At 37.2% G+C, this 20,718-nt stretch overlaps 1 protein-coding gene across 1 annotated transcript in view; it reads right to left on the reverse strand.

Annotated features, from left to right (window-relative positions):
* Window positions 1–958: 958 nt before the first annotated feature.
* Window positions 959–20,718, reverse strand: part of KNL1 (kinetochore scaffold 1) — a 71,315-nt gene continuing 51,555 nt past the window's right edge. Inside the window, 14 exon segments of the mRNA XM_007111675.3 lie at window positions 959–2,999; window positions 3,001–3,097; window positions 3,805–3,927; window positions 4,633–4,751; window positions 4,956–5,065; window positions 5,741–5,809; window positions 8,939–9,039; window positions 9,496–9,597; window positions 10,475–10,514; window positions 10,681–10,758; window positions 14,586–14,673; window positions 15,536–15,652; window positions 16,237–16,327; window positions 18,676–18,791. Coding sequence (XP_007111737.2) covers window positions 2,979–2,999; window positions 3,001–3,097; window positions 3,805–3,927; window positions 4,633–4,751; window positions 4,956–5,065; window positions 5,741–5,809; window positions 8,939–9,039; window positions 9,496–9,597; window positions 10,475–10,514; window positions 10,681–10,758; window positions 14,586–14,673; window positions 15,536–15,652; window positions 16,237–16,327; window positions 18,676–18,791 — 1,272 coding nt within the window. The 3' untranslated portion in view covers window positions 959–2,978.

The raw sequence follows: 20,718 nt of genomic DNA on the forward strand, positions 1-20,718 counted from the left end.
ATTCTATACATTACCTTTCCACTCTGTTGATTATGTCCCTTGATGCACAAGTTTTAAATTTTGATAGTTCTGTTTATTTATACTTTTGTTACCTGCGCTTTTGGTGTCATATCTAAGAAATCATTACCAAATCCAATGTTATGAAGCTTTTCCCCTGTTTTCTTCTAAGTTTTAGCTCTTACATTTATATCTTTGATCCATTTTGAGTTAATTTTTGCATATGGTGTTAAGAGTCCAACTTCATTCTTCTGTATGTAGATATCCAATTTTCCCAGCACGATTTGTTGAAAAGTGGGGGTTTTTTTTTTGAGGTGATGAAAATGTTCTAAAATTGTGATGGTTGCACATATCTGTGAATATACTAAAAACCATTCATTTGGGCACTTTAAATGATGAGACAGGGACTTCACCAGTAGCGCAGTGGTTAAAAATCCGCCTGCCAATACAGGGAACATGGGTTCGAGCCCTGGTCCGGGAAGATCCCATATGCTGTAGAGCAACTAAGCCTGTGCACCAAAAGTACTGAGCCTGTGCTCTAGAACCTGCCTGCCACAACTACTGAAGCCTGCGTGCCTAGAGCCTGTGCTCCGCAACAAGAGAAGCCACTGCAGTGAGAAGCCTGTGCACCGCAACGAAGAGTAGCTCCTGCTCGCCGCCACTAGAGAAAGCCCGCACACAGCAACGAAGACTCAACGTAGCCAAAAATAAAAATAAATTAATTTTAAAAAATGATGAATCATATGTAAATTATATTTCAATAAAGTTGTTTTGAAAAAAGGAAAGTAAAAAAACCCCAACAACCCAGATTGCTGGTCCCTTCCCTCAGTGTTTCTAATTCAGCAGCTTTGGGGTGAGGCTGCTGCTGCTGGTCTAGGGACTATACTTTGAGAACCACTCCTTTAACTCATAAGAAGTGATAGTTTCCTAAGGAACTTCAAAATAGCTTTCTTTTACTGTCCTTTAGAGACATAAGGATAACTATGGTTTGTACCTGGTTCTTTCATTAAGGTCCTGACATACTTTAATCTTATCTGAGTTTTCAAATAGGTGGGTGTTCCTAAATGGAGCTTTCTTTGGCATATCTTCAAAGATGTATTGGATACATGGTTAAAAAAAAAAACTTCATAAAGAGACACTGCTTTTAAAATATTTCATATAATAAGCTTATTTTAATAGCACAAAAACTAATCTGCTTCCAATCAGTAGAGGAAAAACTTCCAAAGAATTTTATAAAAATAATCAATACTTTGGGGCTTCCCTGGTGGCGCAGTGGTTGAGAGTCCGCCTGACGATGCAGGGGACACGGGTTCGTGTCCCGGTTTGGGAGGATCCCACATGCCGCGGAGCAGCTGGGCCTGTGAGCCATGGCCGCTGAGCCTGCGCGTCCAGAGCCTGTGCTCCGCAACGGGAGAGGCCACAACAGTGAGAGGCCCGCGTAACGCAAAAAACAAAACAACAAAAAACAAAACAACAAAAAACAAACAAAAAACCCAGTACTTTGAACAAATACAAAAGCAAATAACTAGGTAAATATTACAATTATGTACTCCAAGCCCAAGAAAGCAGAGACCATCATTACAAGCCAAATCATTCTGGGAACTGGTCATTCCAGGTTACCAAAATGCATAAAACAAAACTTCTATTTTTTAGCTTTACAGAAAAGAAATAACTCCAGTAAGAAAACTAATTTAAGTTTCATGAGAAATAGACTATATTGGTGACTTTAAAAGTTTTTCAGGGAGTTCACAGAAATAGGGAACATCTACATCTTGATTTTTATGGCAAATGAGTTTTATGTTGACTTTTGAAGCTTAAAAGACCAGTTGCTCTTTTGACAAAGTAGCTCCGAAGTAAAAGCCAATCAAAAGGGCAGATAACATCTGTGGGACCCATAGGTCTTTAACCCCATCCTAAAGTATAAAGCAAAATTATAAGACGAACTAGTTTAAAAATGCAAATATATTTTAGTTTAGGCTTCAATATAAGAGAAACAAAAATTATCATGATTAGGATTTGACTAAAGATTGGGTGAAGTTTTTTCATATTTCTCTATCTTACAGATAATACTGATCATTCAATATCAGTGACGTGCTTATTTTTGTGTATGAGAAACGTATGGCTTCAGAAACCAATACTTACATTAAGTTCATTACTATTGCCAAAACTTGACAAACCTGTATTTTGGGTGTGATATTGTTTGAAGCTGGTTATTAAATAAAAGGAGACTGAGAATCTTGCTGTAAAGCATCCTTCAGAAAGATAGAAACGGCCCAGGCAGAATGGTGTCTATACATCTTTTTGTATTTCTATATACATCTCCTTACTACCTCACAAACACAAGAACAATATTAATATATTTACATATATGTATTGGACCAAAGATGAATTAACTTTCCCTACAAAATTATATTTATTAGGAAAATACTAATAGACACTATTTAAAAGAAGGCAAGGTCTTTGAGAAAAGATGGCAACCATTCCAATAGCTGAGTGCTATTGCTTTCTCTTAATAACGTCTCTGGAATGGAGCAAAAGGAGGATGAATGGTTGGTAGATAGACATGACTACCCCAGAAATACCTGGTAGGGAGAAGCCAGCAACTAAAAATCACAGCCCTATATATGGAAAATGGCTAATGTTTTTGTCGGTGGTGACACCTCTTCTTATACTTAAAAGTTACTCCTTAGGGCTTGTACTAAAGCGGAGAGCACAACTTTAGTTAGGAGAAATTTTCCCTAAGTATTCTACTATTTAAACCTTTGGTAGAAAGGTGAGTAAGTTGACAGCAGGCTATTTGAGGCCTTTCATTATTCCTGACTGTAGAAATTTAAAAACCATACAAATTAACTATAACATCATCAGAAGAAATTTTAGGCTTCTATGACCTAAAGATGAAGATTAAACAGCAATGGAGACTCTGACATAATACTGTTATTTAGTGTACTGTGCTTGATTTATTACAACTGTAGTCCATGGGTCTACTGGTAGAAATGGCAGTCAGTCCTGAAGCAGATCTTGGTAAATTTGCTTGACTACATTCTTTAGGTAGTTGTCTTCCAGTGGCGCTTTAGAGAGAATGGCAGTGATTTCATCTTGGCTGGAAAGAACAAAAGGTTACTTAATTTTTCTGGAAACTTGTCTTAATTTCAGTGGAATTCATATTTTTGAGTACAGTTTCTGAGTCTGCTAGGAAGCACAAATAGGTATTTCTGGAAATAACTAGACTGTCCAGTTTAAACTGAGATTCCAAAAATAAGGCCTAAGAACCAATTCTGTATATAATTGTGAGGTATCTTGACTTAGCTGCTTTCTCTGGCTATAAATATCTGTTGGTGTTTGCTGATGGATTTGAGGTGGGCATATTCTAAACTCTGTCACTTTACAATCTGTCAGCAGTGTGTCCAAAAAGTCACAAAATATACAGTAGAAATGAAATATTTTTAGGTCTGCTTCCACAGACTAATTGAGAAAAGCACTATGACTGCACCATAAAAGTTGTTCAAATATGATCTGGGCTAAGCTTATGCAGGATTTTTATCCTTCTTGATTCCTGTTTAGGTAGGGATGTTCAAAAAGTGGAGCAAGTATAAAAAAATAGACCAGCTGTCTCCAGCATCCACTCGAGATAGCAACGAAGGTCACTGACTTTAAAAGAACAAATTCTTCAAAATGAAGTCAGATAGAGGTGACATTTGGCTTTCACTATGATCTATCCATTTTCTGACCACTTTGAGAGATCTTTCAAAAGATATAACAAAGGTAAAAAAGTAGTTGGGGGCCCTTTCCTGCTGGCCTTTTACTCACCCAATGTTTCCAAGGTGATTTTGAATAGAGAAAGGTAATGGGACAGATGGGTAATGGGCTGAGAGAGACAAAGTTATCTCAAACTTTGCAAATGCTGCTGAGCTGCAGAATAAAAGCCTCAATCTGTAAAAGACAAGATCCTCAATTAAAAATACAAAACAAAAATAGAATGAAACACAAATATATTTTCCTTTTATACTGGCATGAGAAACTTTGGTATACATCATTTCTTGTCCTTATCAAACAAATAGAGAGTAAAACAACTGCAACAAAGTATGCTTATGGTTATATTTTCATTATTCATGAAACTCAATAAAATAAATTATCTTAATAAGTTTTCAACTAATTACTTACTGTTATAGATTGAGTTGTGTCCCCTAAAAATTCATGTGTTGAAGCCCTAATCCCCAGTACATCAGAATATGAACTAATTTGTAAACAGAGTAATTGCAGATTTAATTAATTAAGATGAGGTCCTCCTGGAGTAGGGTGGGGGCCCCTAATCCAAAATGACTGGTGTCCTAATCAAGAGGGAACATTTGGACACAGACGTGCACACAGGAAGAATGTCATGCGAAAATGAAAGGAGCTATTGGGATTATATATTTACAACCAAGGAATGCCAAAAGACTTCCAGCAAATCACCAGAAGTTAGGAGGGAGGCATGGAAAAGATTCTCTTTCACAGCCATCAGAAGGAACTGACCCTGCTGACACCTCAATCTTAGACTTCCAGCCTCCAGAGCTGTGAGACAATAAATTTCTGTTGTTTAAGCCACCCAGTTTGTAGTACTTTGTTATGGCAGCCTTAGGGAACTAACACACTTACTCAGTATTATTCACAGCTATGTTCATTAGGTTATAATTTGGTCCCCATCGCTTTAAAAACTCAATCTCCTCTCCAAGAAGTTTGCAATGGCTCACTACCAGTGAGATTTCTTGAAGCATCTGGGAAAAATAGGAAAAAAAAAAAAAAAATGAGAGTATGAAAACATTTCAGTGTTTAGTGGCTCTTTTATAAAGAACCCCCCAAAGTTAAACAATTTAATATATTTATCATTTCAGGATACACTATTACATATATAAAATTTCAGTTCTGCTGTTTGGGACAGTTAACATAATTTTCCTTTAAATATTTCAATGGGAATTTACCTTGGGTACCTGATGCTGTGTTGCACATTTCTTCTTCCAGGATTGCTGTTGCTCAATGTACTGGAAAATAAGGTTATGAACTAAAAGGGAGGAAGGAGGAGCTTTATCCTCTGAGGAAGGGGAAAAAAAAAATCAAAAGCAGGGTATTACTTATTATTCATATATTTTATATATATATATATATAAATACAAGCTAGAAATATTAACTAGAAATACCTTCAAACTACTAGGTGTCTAAGTATCTTCTCCATTTTATTTTCAAACACATAAATCAACATATACAGTGAACATAAGACATTCTGATATAAACTCAAGCCTTTATCACATATAGAATAGAACTTAGTTAAAAGTATAGGCTTAAATGTAACATAACCCTGAGTTTAAATTCTGGCTTTCCTTATTAGCTGAGTGATCCTAAACACAATACTTACTTCTTTTGAGCTGTAGTTCCCTAACTGTAAAATGGGGAGTAGTGTTGATGTAAGCAGTACACATGCCTGATACAGAGTAAGTATGCATAATGGTAATTTGTAAATTATGGAAATAGCTATTATTAACCATTGTTCAAAATCTAGTAATAACTTTTTTTTAAAATTTCTTTTAAAACCTACCCAATATTTGGAACAATACCCAAGCAGTTTTAGGTCTAATACACATTTCTAAGAACAAATTATTATTATTGTTGTTGTTTATATTTAATTTAGTATGTAAAAGAGTTCTCAAGGAGCAATATACACTTGTAAATTTCCAACAAAGTCTTGTTGGTTTAAATGTTTTGAACTTACCATCTAACAGAGATTGAAAATTCAGGTCAACAATCTTCCTACAAGCCTTGTCCAGGAAACGGAGACCAACTAGGAAAAGCCAACACAAGGATAGTATTTCTTTTTATTATCTCATTCAAAGCCACATATAACTCAGTACTTTAGAATCCTCCTCTTTCTGGGTAGCAAGGTTTTTTTCATAGGCAGCTGAAGGTTGATCCTTGAATCATATTATTCTCTGTGTATGCAAAGTTTCCCCTGAGAATGCTGAACTATATTAACTGGGCAGGCCTTTAAATGACATTTAAGGTGTGGAACATTTTTGTAATTTATCAGGGCCTCCTCCTTTGATTCCTAACTTCTGTGTGAAGATAATATTATTTTCAGGAACCATATAAAGAAAATGACTATGACCTCCCCAGACCTACTATCTTTGTACTAATACAGTGAAAATCATGTATGCTTTCAGCATTATAGTAATGAATTTTAGGTAGCCAGGAGAGATGATTGCTCTTCCAGACACCAGAGTTATCTCCTATATCTCAAATTCTGATTCTTTTCACTTTGTTATTATTTTCTATGTATTAGGCACCATGGATATGATAGTGAGACAAACAGACATGATCAATCTATGCTCTAAAGAAGCTTACAACTCAGGGGGACACAGAGATAATTGTACTAATAAACATACCAAGAACTACAAACTGTAATAAGCTCAATTAAGAAAACTGCAGGGGGCTTCCCTGGTGGCGCAGTGGTTGCGCGTCCGCCTGCCGATGCAGGGGAACCGGGTTCGCGCCCTGGCCTGTGCTCCGCAACGGGAGAGGCCACAACAGAGGGAGGCCCGCATACCACAAAAAAACGAAAACAAAAAAAAAGAAAACTGCAGGAAGCAATGAGAACACAAACCAGGAGGGCAAGTAGTGGAGGGAATGAGTAAAGGAGAGTCAGGGAAAACTTTCCTGAGAAGTGATAATTTAGCTGAGCTCTTAAGGACTATTAGTAGACATTTATTTAGTGAAGAGGAGGTGCTATGGTCTGAAATTCATAGGCTGAAATCCTAATGCCCAGTGTGATAGTATTAGGAGATGGGACCTTTGGGAGTTGATTAGATCATGAGGGTGGAGCCCTCAGGAATGGGATTAGTGCTCTTACAACAGAGACCCTGGAGAGCTAACTAGGTCTTTAGTCATGTGAGGATACAATGAAAAGTCTGCAACACAGAAGAGGGCCCTTGCCTGACTCTGCTGGCATCCTTATCTTGGACTTCCAGCCTCCAGAACTGGACTTCCAGCCTCCAATAGTTGTTTATAAGCTACTCAGTTTATGGTATTTTTAAAATGGCAGCCCAGAAGGACGAAGACAGGGGAAAGAGCTTCTAGGCATAAGAAACATCAGTACAAATATCCTGAGGTAGGATGGAATATGACTGAGCAAGAAAGACCATGATCTTTTAAGGAAATGAAAGAAATCCATTGTGGCCGACGTGCAGAGAACAGTGTAAAATGAGGCAGGAAAAGGAGGAAAAATTCAATTCATGCAGGGCTTTACAGGCTATATTAGTATTTTGATCATTAGTCTAAGAGTAGGAGGTGCATGATAAACTTAAACAATCACTATTGCTACAGGAAGGAGAAAGAATTGGAGAGGAAAAGGAAAAGATCCAGAAAGACCAGCTATAGTGTTACTGTAGTAATTTAGATTAGAGATGACTATTGACAGAAGAGACACAAAAAAGTAGATGAATATTAAATTAAAATCAGTAAGTCTTATTCATGATTTAGATATGCCTGGTGAGGAAGAAAGAGGTATAGGGACTTCCCTGGTGGTGCAGTGGTTAAGAATCCACCTGCCAACGCAGGGGACAAGGGTTCGAGCCCTGGTCCTGGAAGATCCCACATGCCACGGAGCAACTAAGCCCATGCGCCACAACTACTGAGCGTGCACTCTAGAGCCCGCAAGCCACAGCTACTGAGCCTGCATGCCACAACTACTGAAGCCCACGTGCCTAGAGGCCGTGCTCCACAACAAGAGAAGCCACCGCGTGCAATAAGAAGCCCGTGCACCACAACGAAGAGTAGCCCCCACTCACTGCAACTGGAGAAAGCCCGTGTGCAGCAACGAAGACCCAACGCAGCCAAAAATAAATAAATAAAAATAAAGAAAGAGGTATAGAGTGATTCCTAAGTTTTAATTTTGAACCTGAACAGAAGTTGATCGTATTCACTTAGAAAAAGAACTTTTTTGGGGGGGGGGGCCGCACCATGCGGCTTGCGGGATCTTAGCTCCTCAATCTGGGATTGAACCCGGGGCCATAGTAATGAAAGCTCTGAGTCCTAACCACTGGACTGCCAGGGAATTCCCAGGAACTTTTAAGGAGAATTGGGCTTGGAGGCTGGGAGATTATAAAGATCCTAAGTTTCAATTTGGCCATGATCACCCAGGGTTGGCCATGCTGAAGCTATCTGTTTCAAGAGAAAAGACCTAAAGATACTGACAGGAGATTTTAACAAAATAGCTAGGACTCTGTCAAGTTACCATATAGTGATGTCTACCTACTTTGATAAACCTACCAATACACACAGAATTTCCAATTAGCTTTTTAGGTTAACTTATATACAAAAAAACAACCAGTCAAGAATCATCAGCCATTAGAGTAAATTCTCTATCACAAAAGACAGATGGAAAAAAGGAACTCAGAGTAAACAGATGTGAATAGCATGTTGATCCATTATTTTGGATAGGCAAAATTTCTATCTAATGTAATTCGACAAAGGGCAACTTTCACTAGCTGAATTTTTATTTTCTTTTTTTCTTTCTTTTTTTTTTTTTTTGTGGTACGCGGGCCTCTCACTGCTGTGGCCTCTCCCGTTGCGGAGCACAGGCTCCAGACGCGCAGGCTCAGCGGCCATGGCTCACGGGCCCAGCCGCTCCGCGGCATGTGGGATCCTCCCGGACCGGGGCACGAACCCGCGTCCCCTGCATCGGCAGGCGGACTCTCAACCACTGCGCCACCAGGGAAGCCCTTATTTTATTTTTTATTTAATAAAATAAAATTCTATTATCACTAATTAAAGTGATTGCCTCTTTTAATTAAGATTTTCAGCAGTGCTTTTATTATGTCAATAGTTATTATTGTATTAAAATAGAGATATGAATCTTTAGTAAGTTTAGCCATACATTTATGTGCAGGGGAATTATCTTATTCTTGCTACTCACCTACTGGCTCTCCAAAGGTGATGGTGAGTTCTACTGTGTCATAAAGAAAGGTGAATATAGCTTGATCATCACTCCACTCAATGACATCCCATTCAGACAAGCTGAAGAGAGAATAAACAAGACAAAAAAAACCACTTTTTGAGATAAAAGAAGAGAGTTAACTTCTTATATCACCTGAATAGCACCATCAGCAGCTGCTGGAGTTTTCTACTGGCTTGGGAGACAATCATTATTTTAATTCCAATATTGTGAATATACAAACTTACGCTTTTGAAAGAAATAAGAACGGACTCAATCTTGAGTTGTATATCAGAGAAAAACCAAGTCTAGGCAATATAAAATATTAAATATTTTAAAATTATAATTCCATAGCTCTCCCACCTTGTATACTTTCAGCTTAGTGTTGAGTATATTAACTCTTTTTTTTGAGAATGCATTGTATTATAGGTTAAAAACAGTGATATACATTACAAACACATGTCAACTGCACTAGTGGATTTAGACAACCATGAAGGTACAGGATAAAACACAAATTAATGCCACCTACTTTTCCTTACCTCAAATGATCCAGTAGCTCTTCAGTTCTATTTGTTTGTTTTTGCACAAAGTCTATTTGAGCAAGGGTCTGCTTTTTCTGTACCTCCAGCTCTAAGAGATTTCTGCAAATCAAACCAGGTATTTAGAGAAAGATAAGGCCAATGTTAGAGAATTCAGACTTCATTAAAAGTTTATGACAAAAAGTCATGTGCTAAATGGCTCCCCAGTGAGGTGTATGACATCCATTTTGCATTCTTAGTTTGTTTTTTTTTTAATAAGCATTAAACTAGAAGTTTGGGTCTATTTAGGAAAGGCCTAAATCAATGGCTCTCAAATTGGGATCCATGAAGATATTCTTAGGGGTTCACATGTTCTTTAAGATTATTATTAAAATTTACATTTTCATGTTAAAAATGTAAGCATAATGTAGACCGTAAGAATGCCCACCTTAAAACTGAGACATGGCATAATTTCGGAGCCTGCGTTTGGTTTTGTTTAGTTTATTAGAGCTAAATAGAACTTATAATTTGTTAGTCATTTTGCTAGCATCAATTTATTTGTAGCCAAATATTGATATTATCACCTGTCAAATTTACATTTTCAACTGGAATTTTTTTGGTTTTGCCATTATATTTATTTGATTTCTTTTAGTCTTATAGTTAAATAAGATCCAGAGTATAAGAAACACATACCTCATTTTATATTTATTTATACTTAAATGCCATATAAAAGCAGTTTAATGCTAGATTTTCTTTAATAGGATCTTGATATTTTACAAGCTTGAGAACTACTGCCTTGCATTAATGCTCTGTAAACAATAAATGCTTAGAATATACTATTAACTAAGATGGCCTCCAAGGTCAAGTTCAAAGTACAGTAGAAGCTCTGACTCAGCCTTAGTGAATATTCATGTCCTCAATCTTGTCAGTTTCTGGAGGTAGGAAGTCACTTAGCCATGTGAGTTAAGCATATTTTCTAACACTCAAACAGAAGACTAACCTTTGAAGCTTTTGTTCTTCAGTTTTCAGCTGTTCCAATTCTTTGAAAAGAAAAACAAATCTATCAGAATGTACACATTAAAATACTGGTACAAAAATCATCTGTTTTATTGAAAAGTCTATCTCACTAATCTTACCTAAATAAATAAATAAACTCAGAACAGGGGATTTTTTTCCCCCATTTATCTCCTTAATTAATTCAGTTACCTTTCTCTGCAGCCTTCATTTCAGAATCCCACTCTTCCACAGGATTGTCTTTCTGTTCATCCTCCAAATTTTTAGTTTCTAAAGTAGACAACATGCATTAGAATAACTCAGTCAAAAATAAACAACCAGAAATGAAAAGAATAGATGGTCCCCAAATGAAGTGTTAAGAATATTTCACATTCATCTTTCCCCACCTTTCCTTGCCAAAAAAGCACTGAGCTATAATAATTTCATATGAAGACTTGCTTCTAGTGGCAGACAAGTGAACTTTGAGCCATATGGCAATGATCTCCAATAGCAGCTTCTTAGGGGACACTCTGAGATGGAAACTGTTTATATATAATTTGCATATATTAAAGTTATTGTTAGGAAACCCCATGGACTAAGAAAGAACAGATACACATATACAGATGCACATACACAAATTTACATTTTTAAATTTTATTTGTTTCTGAAACCTTGGAAACATCCTTAAAAGCCTTCTCTCTCCCCACATCCAAACCCAAGTTTACATTTTTACCTCAAAAATATTTTCTGAATCCACTTTTATCCTTTGCCACCACCACTGTTCCCTTAATATAAGCTATTGTCCTTTCTTAACCATATCAGTCCAATAACTACTTAACTTCTCTTAATTACTCTTGATCTATTCAAATCCAGTATCTACACTGCAGCCAGTGCCTAACACCCTTCAAATGGCTATTCACTGTTGTTAGAAAAACTCACTTAAGAGGCCCTCCTTGGCCTGGCCCCTAAAACTGACATGTCCAGCTTCATCTCAGACTGTGTTCCCTTTTGCTCTTTCTATTCTAGCCACATTGGCCTTATTTCAGACCCTTGTACTTGGTATATTCTTTCCCATAGAAGGGCTTCTGCCTGTGCTATTCATATCGAATAGTCAGCTCTCCCCTCCCTTCTCACTTTAACTCCTACTTATTCTTCAGATCTTGACTTAAATGCCACTTCCTCAGAGGGAAGCCTCTCCTGACCTGACTAGGTCAGATTTCTGTTTCAGGAACTTATAGCACCATGGAACCACTCTTCCATAGCAGTTACCATAAAACTATTTAATTCTTATAATCTTTTCTCAGTATTGTAATAGCAACTTGTCAAATCCAAGCATAGTTGACTGTGATCTCCCATGATTTGCAATTGAAATAGTATTGTGGTTCTGTATATTATGTTAAAAAATTAAAGCATGGAAACCTTTCTTTGTGTATAAATGTTTGAATTAAAAGAAAGTAATGGGGGACTTCCCCAGTGGTCAAGAATCTGCCTTCCAATGCAGAGGATGTGTTTGATCCCTGGTCAGGGAACTAAGATCCCACATGCCGCGGGGCAACTAAGCCCGCACGCCACAACTAGAGAGAAGCTCATGGGCTTCCCTGGTGGCGCAGTGGTTGCGCGTCCGCCTGCCAATGCAGGGGAACCGGGTTCGCGCCCCGGTCCAGGAAGATCCCACATGCCGCGGAGCGGCTGGGCCCGTGAGCCATGGCCGCTGAGCCTGCGCGTCCGGAGCCTGTGCTCCGCAACGGGAGAGGCCGCAGCAGAGGGAGGCCCGCATACCACAAAAAAAAAAAAAAAAAAAAAAAAAAGAGAGAAGCTCACACGCCGCAACAAAAGACCCTGCATGCTGCAACGAAGATCCTGTGTGCCGCAACTAAGACCCGACACAGCCAAATAAATAAATAAATAAATAAATAAAAAGGAAAGTAATGGAAGTATTGATAAACGAAAAAAAAAAAGCTCCACGAAGGCATAAAGTTTTGTTTTTAATCACCACAGTATTCTTAGCACCGAGCACTATACAAGGCACATAACAGGTACTCAGTAATTTGCTTAAGGAATAATGAAGAAAGAAATAGGGAGCCATTCAGTGGTACCTAGGAGTGTGGTTGTTGGTATTTTTAAAGATAAGAGAGAGGTGAACATATCCAGTGGAGGAGGCAGAGAGGTTGAATATACAATAGATAAGGGAAAATCAGTGCTATAAGATTCCTGAGAAGACAAGAGGGGCTGCAATTCAAAGTTTAGGTGGAAACACTGATCTTAGGGAAAAGGAAGGATGAAAGAATTGATATAGATATATAAAAGTTTGGTTTGTTTGGTAGCAGAAAGTTTAGAAGTTCTGGTCCTAATGGCTTCTATTTTTTTTCATGAAGTAAAAAAGCAAGATAATGAACAAAGGAGTGGTACAGTTTAAGACTATGAAATTCATATACTTATCAATTCAATGCAGAAAACATGTACTAGGCACTTATTCTGTGCAAAGCATAGTGCTAAGAACTTTGAAGGATATGAAGAAAAATAAAAGCTGATCTTTGCCCCTATGGAGCTTCCAATTTACTTAGGAAAATAAACAATACAAAAGTAACCATAATTACAAGTAGATATGATAGGTAATATAAGAGGTACTAACAAAATAGCCATGGTAGCTCAAGGAAGATAGAGAACATGTCCTTTGGTAAAAATAGAGGGAGAATGCATTAGGCAAAGACAAAGTGGCAGGACTGCACAAAAATGACAAAATTTGGTTGGAATTTAGGATGTGTAAAGGAATAATAGTAAAATCATATAAGAAAGGAATATCTGAAAATGACTGTAGAGATTGTTAAATGTCAAGCTCAGGAGTTTGGACTTTATTTGGTAATAAATGGAAAGGCAGAAAAGTTTTCAGAGAAGTAACATAATGAAAACTGTCTTTCATAATCATTAATCTGGCAGCAATGTGCAGGTTGGACAGGAAAGAGATAGAATGAAATTAAGAGCGTAGAAAGATTAGTTAGAAGACTTGAAATAGCACATGTCAGAATTAATGACAGCCTTAATGTGAATGGGAAAGAACACAGGGGATACTGAAGAAGCAGATATGACAGGACTTGATAAGAGAGACTGAAAGACAATAAAGTTTCGAGCCTTTTGCAATTTATAAGAATGGTGATGCCGTTAAGAGATGAGAAAGAGAATTTGTTTATAGAGAGAACAAGTTTTCAGATTTTATTTTGGAAAGGGAAGACAATAAATTCCATTTTTTCACATAATGTTTAAGGTGCTTAAGGACACTTTTGCCGAGAGGTTCAGCAAGAAGCTGGAAACATTAAGTCAGGAACTCAAGAGAAAGAGGCTAAAGATGCCCTCACCCAAAATGATTATAAGCCACTTAAAGGCAAAAATCTGTGTATATCTTTTTTCTGATGCTAAGCACAGTATCTGGCATGTACTAGGTGCTCAACAAATGCTTGATGAATTTCACTGAATTTGGGAATTATTCATATAACATAATTGTTAAGGCAGATGAAAGCATTAGGGGAAAGAATATAGAAATGAGTAGATGATAAAATCTAAATGCCTACACAGGGGTTAGAGAAGGGACAACAGAGGAGCTAAAAGGAACAGCTAAGAGAAAAGAATAGGGTCAGGGTAGTGCAGTATCATAGAGTTCAGCAAGAAGAAAGTTTCAGGAAGAAAAGAATAATAAGCAGTGTCAAATGATGAAAGACATCTAGATGGCTAAGGACTGAGAGCTACCAAATTTGATGATTATGGGAAATTTTGTGATCTTTGAGAAAGTAGTTTCAAGATAATACTAACAAGTCGGGATCATGAGAGATCAAACTGAAAGTATAGATAATTTTCAAACAGAGGTAAGTTCATTTATTAAAACTACAACAACAACACAATATCACGGTCTAGGTTATGAAGAGCTTCCCAAAGAGACTTATTATCTTGGGCATTTCTTGTTGATTGCATTATGAATGACAGTAAAGGAGCTTTAATTTGCTCTAATTTAATGTCTCAAGCTGCTAATACAAGGCTTCAGCATAGTGCTACCAGCAATGTGTACTGTAGGGAAGCATTTAGATACAATTAAATTTTCTTTTGGAAAAGTATTCAAGATACTTTACCTATTTCCACCTCAGTGAGACAGTTATCAATCTTCTGAAATATGTTGTCCATCTCATTTATCCTTGTCTGAAGCTTCTCCCTCTCGTTCTAAACACACAATATCATAGACTGTCAAGTTAAAACTCCAAACAAAACATTATAACATTATAAATGGTTCAAACTGCTAACATAACTGCTGTGTCTAATTCATGAACAGGCAAATCTTAAAACAAAGATCAAAACTTCAAGTCTGGTCTTAAAAAAATTTTTTTTAAGCATACATAACAGATTAATATATGTTCATATTTTGTACTTTATTTTAGCATTTCCATGTAATATGTTAATATATATTACTTAAAAAGAGTTCATGAAGAATGTTCTATGGTCAAATAAATTTGGGAAACACTGGTCAAATAGAATTATAGCATATTTTTCTTTTTAGACTAAAAAATATATATATATATATTTTTTTTTCTGACCTTAGACTTTAATATGCTAGTTATTATATTTCTCCAAAAGGGGGACACTGCATGTAACATTTCCCAGATTTATTTGTCAATGGAAAGTTTTTTTTATGCAAGACCTTTCTTAAAGGATGATCATTTTGGGAAATGCTACTTTAAACACATGCACACCCAAACACAGCTGAGTATGGACTATGAGGAAGATAATACTACAGCACAGTCCTTAGCAATGGAAGATCAGAATCCTGTATTGTTTTATTTCAGTATGTATAATGAATAACAAATTTGAGATGACACATAGGCACATATTAGTAAATATATTCTAGAATTACTCAAGATGCCAGGATTTACTACTTTCAATAAATTGAACCCCACCTCTTATGAACAATTTTAAGTTTTTGCCCAGCTCTCATTCACATGTCTCCTAAGGAACATGCTTCATATTCCATAACCACTATAAAGTAATTTTAATAGATCTTTCTAAGCTCTTAACTGTCTCAAATTACCTGAGCCGACCGTACCAGCTTGCTGTACAGGGACACTTTTCCTTGGTGAGTGAAGACTTTAGTCATCTTGGTAAAACGCGATTTTATTTTGTTCAGGTAAATTCCAAAGGCCTTCAGCTGTAAGGGAAAGTCAAAGATTACACTGCACTCAAACAAATGAGTTAGAGAAGGCAAAGGGTCTGGGAAGGCTGGTTCAGCTGCTACCTGTTAAGCTTTGCCCATCCTAGACTCTGATTCCTAATGCTTCTCATTTGCAAATTTAATACCATTTAATAGTTTAAGTCCAGAACCAAAGATTTCAATTTTGATTCCTACTTTTAATTCACTTATATTACAAATTAGAAAACAACCGGCTCTTAGTTAATAAAATTCTTTAATTAGGGCAAATATAAAATGAGTTACTTATTATTTTAATCAGTTAAAGTAAATCTCTTCCCCATCTTAATCTAAGTGAAAAGCAATCAAGGAGGAAACTCTAAATAAATTTCAAATATATTTCATATATTACACTGATCACTTAAGGTTTGAAAAGATTTATTAATAATCATTCATGTATAATAAAATCTTGTTTACATATTATATCTGAGAAGTAAATTTTAAAGAACTCATCACTAATTATCAAGTAACAGTTACTAATTTCACAATAAACATTTTTCAAAATGTCTATACTGATTCCCATTCAGAAAATGAGACAAAAGTACCTCCTCATCAGAGTAGTGTCTCACTTTTTCCCATAGGTTCCTATTTACATCAGTGAACAGTTTATCTTGGTTCAGTGCAGAAAGCTTTAATCTAAAGTATAGAAAAGTTAATTAGCACGGAGTTCAGTCAGCTAGAATGAATCAGCTCAGATCTACAGGCATACTTAATTTTTTTCTAGTTCTTTTCTGCATAAAGAGGGGAATTCACTCAGGAACAGCAGCCAGCCTGATTATTTCAACACTTGGAGAACAGTTCAAGAATGTTATGATTCAGGGCTTCCCTGGTGGCGCAGTGGTTGAGAGTCCGCCTGCTGATGCAGGGGACATGGGTTCGTGCCCTGGTCCAGGAAGATCCCACATGCCGCGGAGCGGCTAGGCCTGTGAGCCATGGCCACTGAGCCTGCGAGTCCAGAGGCTGTGCTCCGCAACGGGAGAGGCCACAACAGTGAGAGGCCCGCGTACCGAGAAAAAAAAAAAAAGTTATGATTCAAAAAAACTTCCCTCCCAAATAAATAGAATTCTCATCTCAATGCATCAACTTGTTCCAAAATGAAAATGTCGCTTATAGAGAATCCTTAAGGCTTGTGAATGCATTATTGTTGTGAAGTTGTAGCTATTATTTTTTTTTTGTAATAAATTTATTTATTTATTTTTGGCTGTGTTGGGTCTTCGTTGCTGTGCGTGGGCTTTCTCTAGTTGCGGTGAGCGGGGGCTACTCTTCGCTGCGGTGTGCAGCCTTCTTATTGTCGTGGCTTTTCTTGTTGCGGAGCACGGGCTCCAGGCGCACAGGCTTCAGCAGTTGTGGCACGTGGGCTTCCATAGTTGTGCCGCACGGGCTTAGTTGCTCCGCAGCATGTGGGATCTTCCCGGGCCTGGGCTCGAACCCGTGTCCTTTGCATTGGCAGGCAGACTCTTAACCACTGCACCACCAGGGAAGCCCCGTAGCTATTATTTTAAGTAAAGGTTTCCAATTCAGTTTGGTCTTATCTCACCTTTATAGAATACCATTAATAAAAGTAGCAAAGTTATTTATTAGTTTCTTGTTAATAAGTAGAGGAAATACATTTTTATCAGAGTTAGAAGATGATATATACAGGCACATAGGTGCAAAATCAAACAGTAGAGCACATCTAAACAGACTTTACATTGTATACAAGATCTACCTATTTCATTCAAAACAAAACATTCTCAGACAAATCCTGAGACACCCAACTCTTTTAAACAACATGAAGATAAGAAACTTGTCTTGTTCAGTGATGAACCCCAGGACTTAGTAGAGTGCTGGCACATAGGAGGTGCTCGATACATATTTCTTGAATGAACAAGCCAGAAATCAGGCAAATCTGCAGTACTATAATTTAACAGCATCTTAAACTTCTAGTTTTAAAACTACATAATTCCCTTTAATTATTTTTATTTATTGAGGTAACTGGTTTATAACATTATATAAATTTTATGTGTAAATTATATTTTGACATCTATGTGCACTACAGTGTGCTCACCACCAAAAGTTTTAAAACTACATGATTCTTAAAAGATTATTTCATTTCTTTTCTATTTGTTAGATTGGCTCAAATTTAGTTTGACAGTTCTAGATAACTATGATATAAACATTGTCTTGAGTCGCAAGTCTTCATTTACCTGCGAAAATCTAGATATATCTAATTTGTAAATTAGTCTGCAGCATCTACTTATACCAAACCACTGACTATAGTCTGAGTAAAACCTTGTTCTTTTATAAAGGCAAATAAAGGGCAAATGTGATAAAATTATAAACCCAAAGTCAATCTTGATTTTAGGCACTATATATAAATCTCTAAAGGGTATTATCTTCTTTTAAAGATGTTCTTTGCAATTTATGATATCATAATCTAATAATGATTGCTTATTAAGGACCTACTCTTTGCTAAGAATGGCATGCAATCTTTTATTTTTTTCCTCCGGTACGCGGGCCTCTCACTGTTGTGGCCTCTCCCATTGAGGAGCACAGGCTTGGGACGCGCAGGCTCAGCGGCCATGGCTCACGGGCCTAGCCGCTCCGCGGCATGTGGGATCCTCCCGGACCGGGGCGCGAACCCGTGTCCCCTGCATCGGCAGGCGGACTCTCAACCACTACGCCACCAGGGAAGCCCGCAACCTTTTTATATACACTATTTCTACTGCTCATTTCTACCTACTAAGTATGTATTATTATCCTCAATTGATGGATGTGGAAATGAAGGTTAAATGACTTACCTAAGGTTACACAGCTACTGTTGTAGCCAGGATTGAACTTCCACCTGTCTGACTACAAAGCTGAAACTCTTTCCCATATACCATATCACACTGCCAATTAATGCTATCAACTTTTCCTATGCCGGTGTTATTCTAATCAAAACCTTGCCACACAGATTATTTACCCATCCAACAAAACACACAAAAAAATGAAAACTTTCATACTCTTCAATCTTCTGGCGAAGAGCTTCACAATCTTCTCTATAAATCTGTATCTTGGGTCGGTAAACATATTGACTTAACATCAGGTCTTCTGGAGTAGGTGATGTGTTTATAGTAAACTGGAAAAAAAAAAAAAATCAGTCCCTCAAAACTGGTATTTTGAGAACCAAACCACATTCAAGAACTGTTTCAAGTCTCAAGAGTGCCTATTTTAAAAGTTCTACAAAGAAAAATTTGAAAACTCTGTTAAATTCATATACCTAGTAAGCTACTAGTTGGAATCTGAAATAAAGTCTCTGATCTCAAAGTCAATTTCTCACAGGTGTTTAGAGGAACTGTGGATGTTCCACTCAGGAATGAAAGTGATTTGAAAATGACTATGCATTATTTGTCAATTATACCTCAATAAAATTGAGGAGAAAGGAAAATGGCTATGCATTGTTTTAAAAACTATCAATACCTGAAATTTCAAACTTACCAAAAACCTCTCCCTTAAAAGAAAGAAAAAAGATGCCAGTTTCCAAGATTATGCTTTTCTATTTTCATTCTCTAGCCCTGTTCCTTACTTGTATCCCACGTTGAACTCAAACTTTTCTGATATACATAAAATAAAGAAGTAAAAATTTAGTTATTTTTAAAATGTCTTAAGTGTCTTTTGGACATTTTAAAAATGTCTTACAGCTCTAATTCAATGACTTTCCGATGTCCTTAATGCAGTATTGGAAAAACCAAGTCGGCTCATTACATATAAAAACCAAACAAAACAAAACACCACAACTGTACATTATTTATAGGCAGTGTGGCACGGAATAAGTCATTTTACCACTCTAAGCTTTGGTCTCCTCATCTATAAAATGGGCACAATATTGACCAACCTCTTAAGATTAAAGTCTTTTAAAAAGGTACCAAAGCGGGACCTCCCTGGTAGTCCAGTGGTTAAGAATCCACCTTCCAATGCAGGGGACGTGGGTTCGAGCCCTGGTCCGGGAAGATCCCACATGCCACGGAGCAACTAAGCCTATGTGCCACAACTACTGAGCATGTGCTCTAGAGCCCTCGAGCCACAACTACCGAGCTCACATGCCACAACTACTGAAGCCCGTGCGCCTAGAGCCCGTGCTCCGCAACAAGCCACCGCAATGAGAAGCCCACGCACCGCAACGAAGAGTAGCCCCTGCTTGCCGCAACTAGAGAAAGCCCGCATGCAGCAACGAAGACCCAACGCATCCAAAACTAAAATTAAATAAATATTAAAAAAAAAAAGGTACCAAAGCTCAGGGCCTGCTGAAGTAATCTAACAAACGTTAGTTTCCTCTCATTCTCCCCTTTCAGTTGACAAATTAAAAGGAAATAACGAATGAGATTTTAATCTCATTTCTCTATCTGTAACAAGCTTTCTAACAGATGTGCTCAGATGTGCTCACAAGCGTAAAAATGTGCTAACAGCAATTATAACTGATGTTGACTCTCTTTCTTAAAAAATATTTTTAAGGCTAAATTTATAAAGAAAAATCAAACCTCTATACTTCTTCTCAAAGAAATCAGGCCTCCTTGGGAAAATGGCTGACTGCCTTTCATATAGGAGCCAAATACTTGATAAAGGAATATTTCTTTTTATAGAAGTATTTAGACAATAAATGAAAAAAAAAGAAGAAAATTAGGATATCACTACTTTACAACTCCTAATGAATTACTAGATCTAGATAATGATCTAGTAATAATGGTTGATCATCACATCATCACCAGATACTATCTCCTGATGAAAGTACAACTATAAAATAAACTTGAAAAAAAAAAACCCTTCATCTGATAAGGCCTCTGCCAATTTACAGAAAATACAAAGGACAGAGGAACACATTAAAATGAAAGTTTGCGTATACACAATGGGCAAAATCCATACTTAGCAGAGTATGGAAAAATCTGGCTTCCTCATAAAAAGGGGGTGTTAAGGGAGAGAGTGGGAGAGAGGGAGGGAGAGAGGGGGAGAGAGAGAGAGAGAGAGAGAGAGAGAGAGAGAGAGAGAGAGAGAGAGAGAGAGAGAGGGAG

This window comes from Physeter macrocephalus, chromosome 11 (assembly GCF_002837175.3).
Source record: "Physeter macrocephalus isolate SW-GA chromosome 11, ASM283717v5, whole genome shotgun sequence".
NCBI classification, from domain to species: Eukaryota; Metazoa; Chordata; class Mammalia; order Artiodactyla; family Physeteridae; genus Physeter; species Physeter macrocephalus.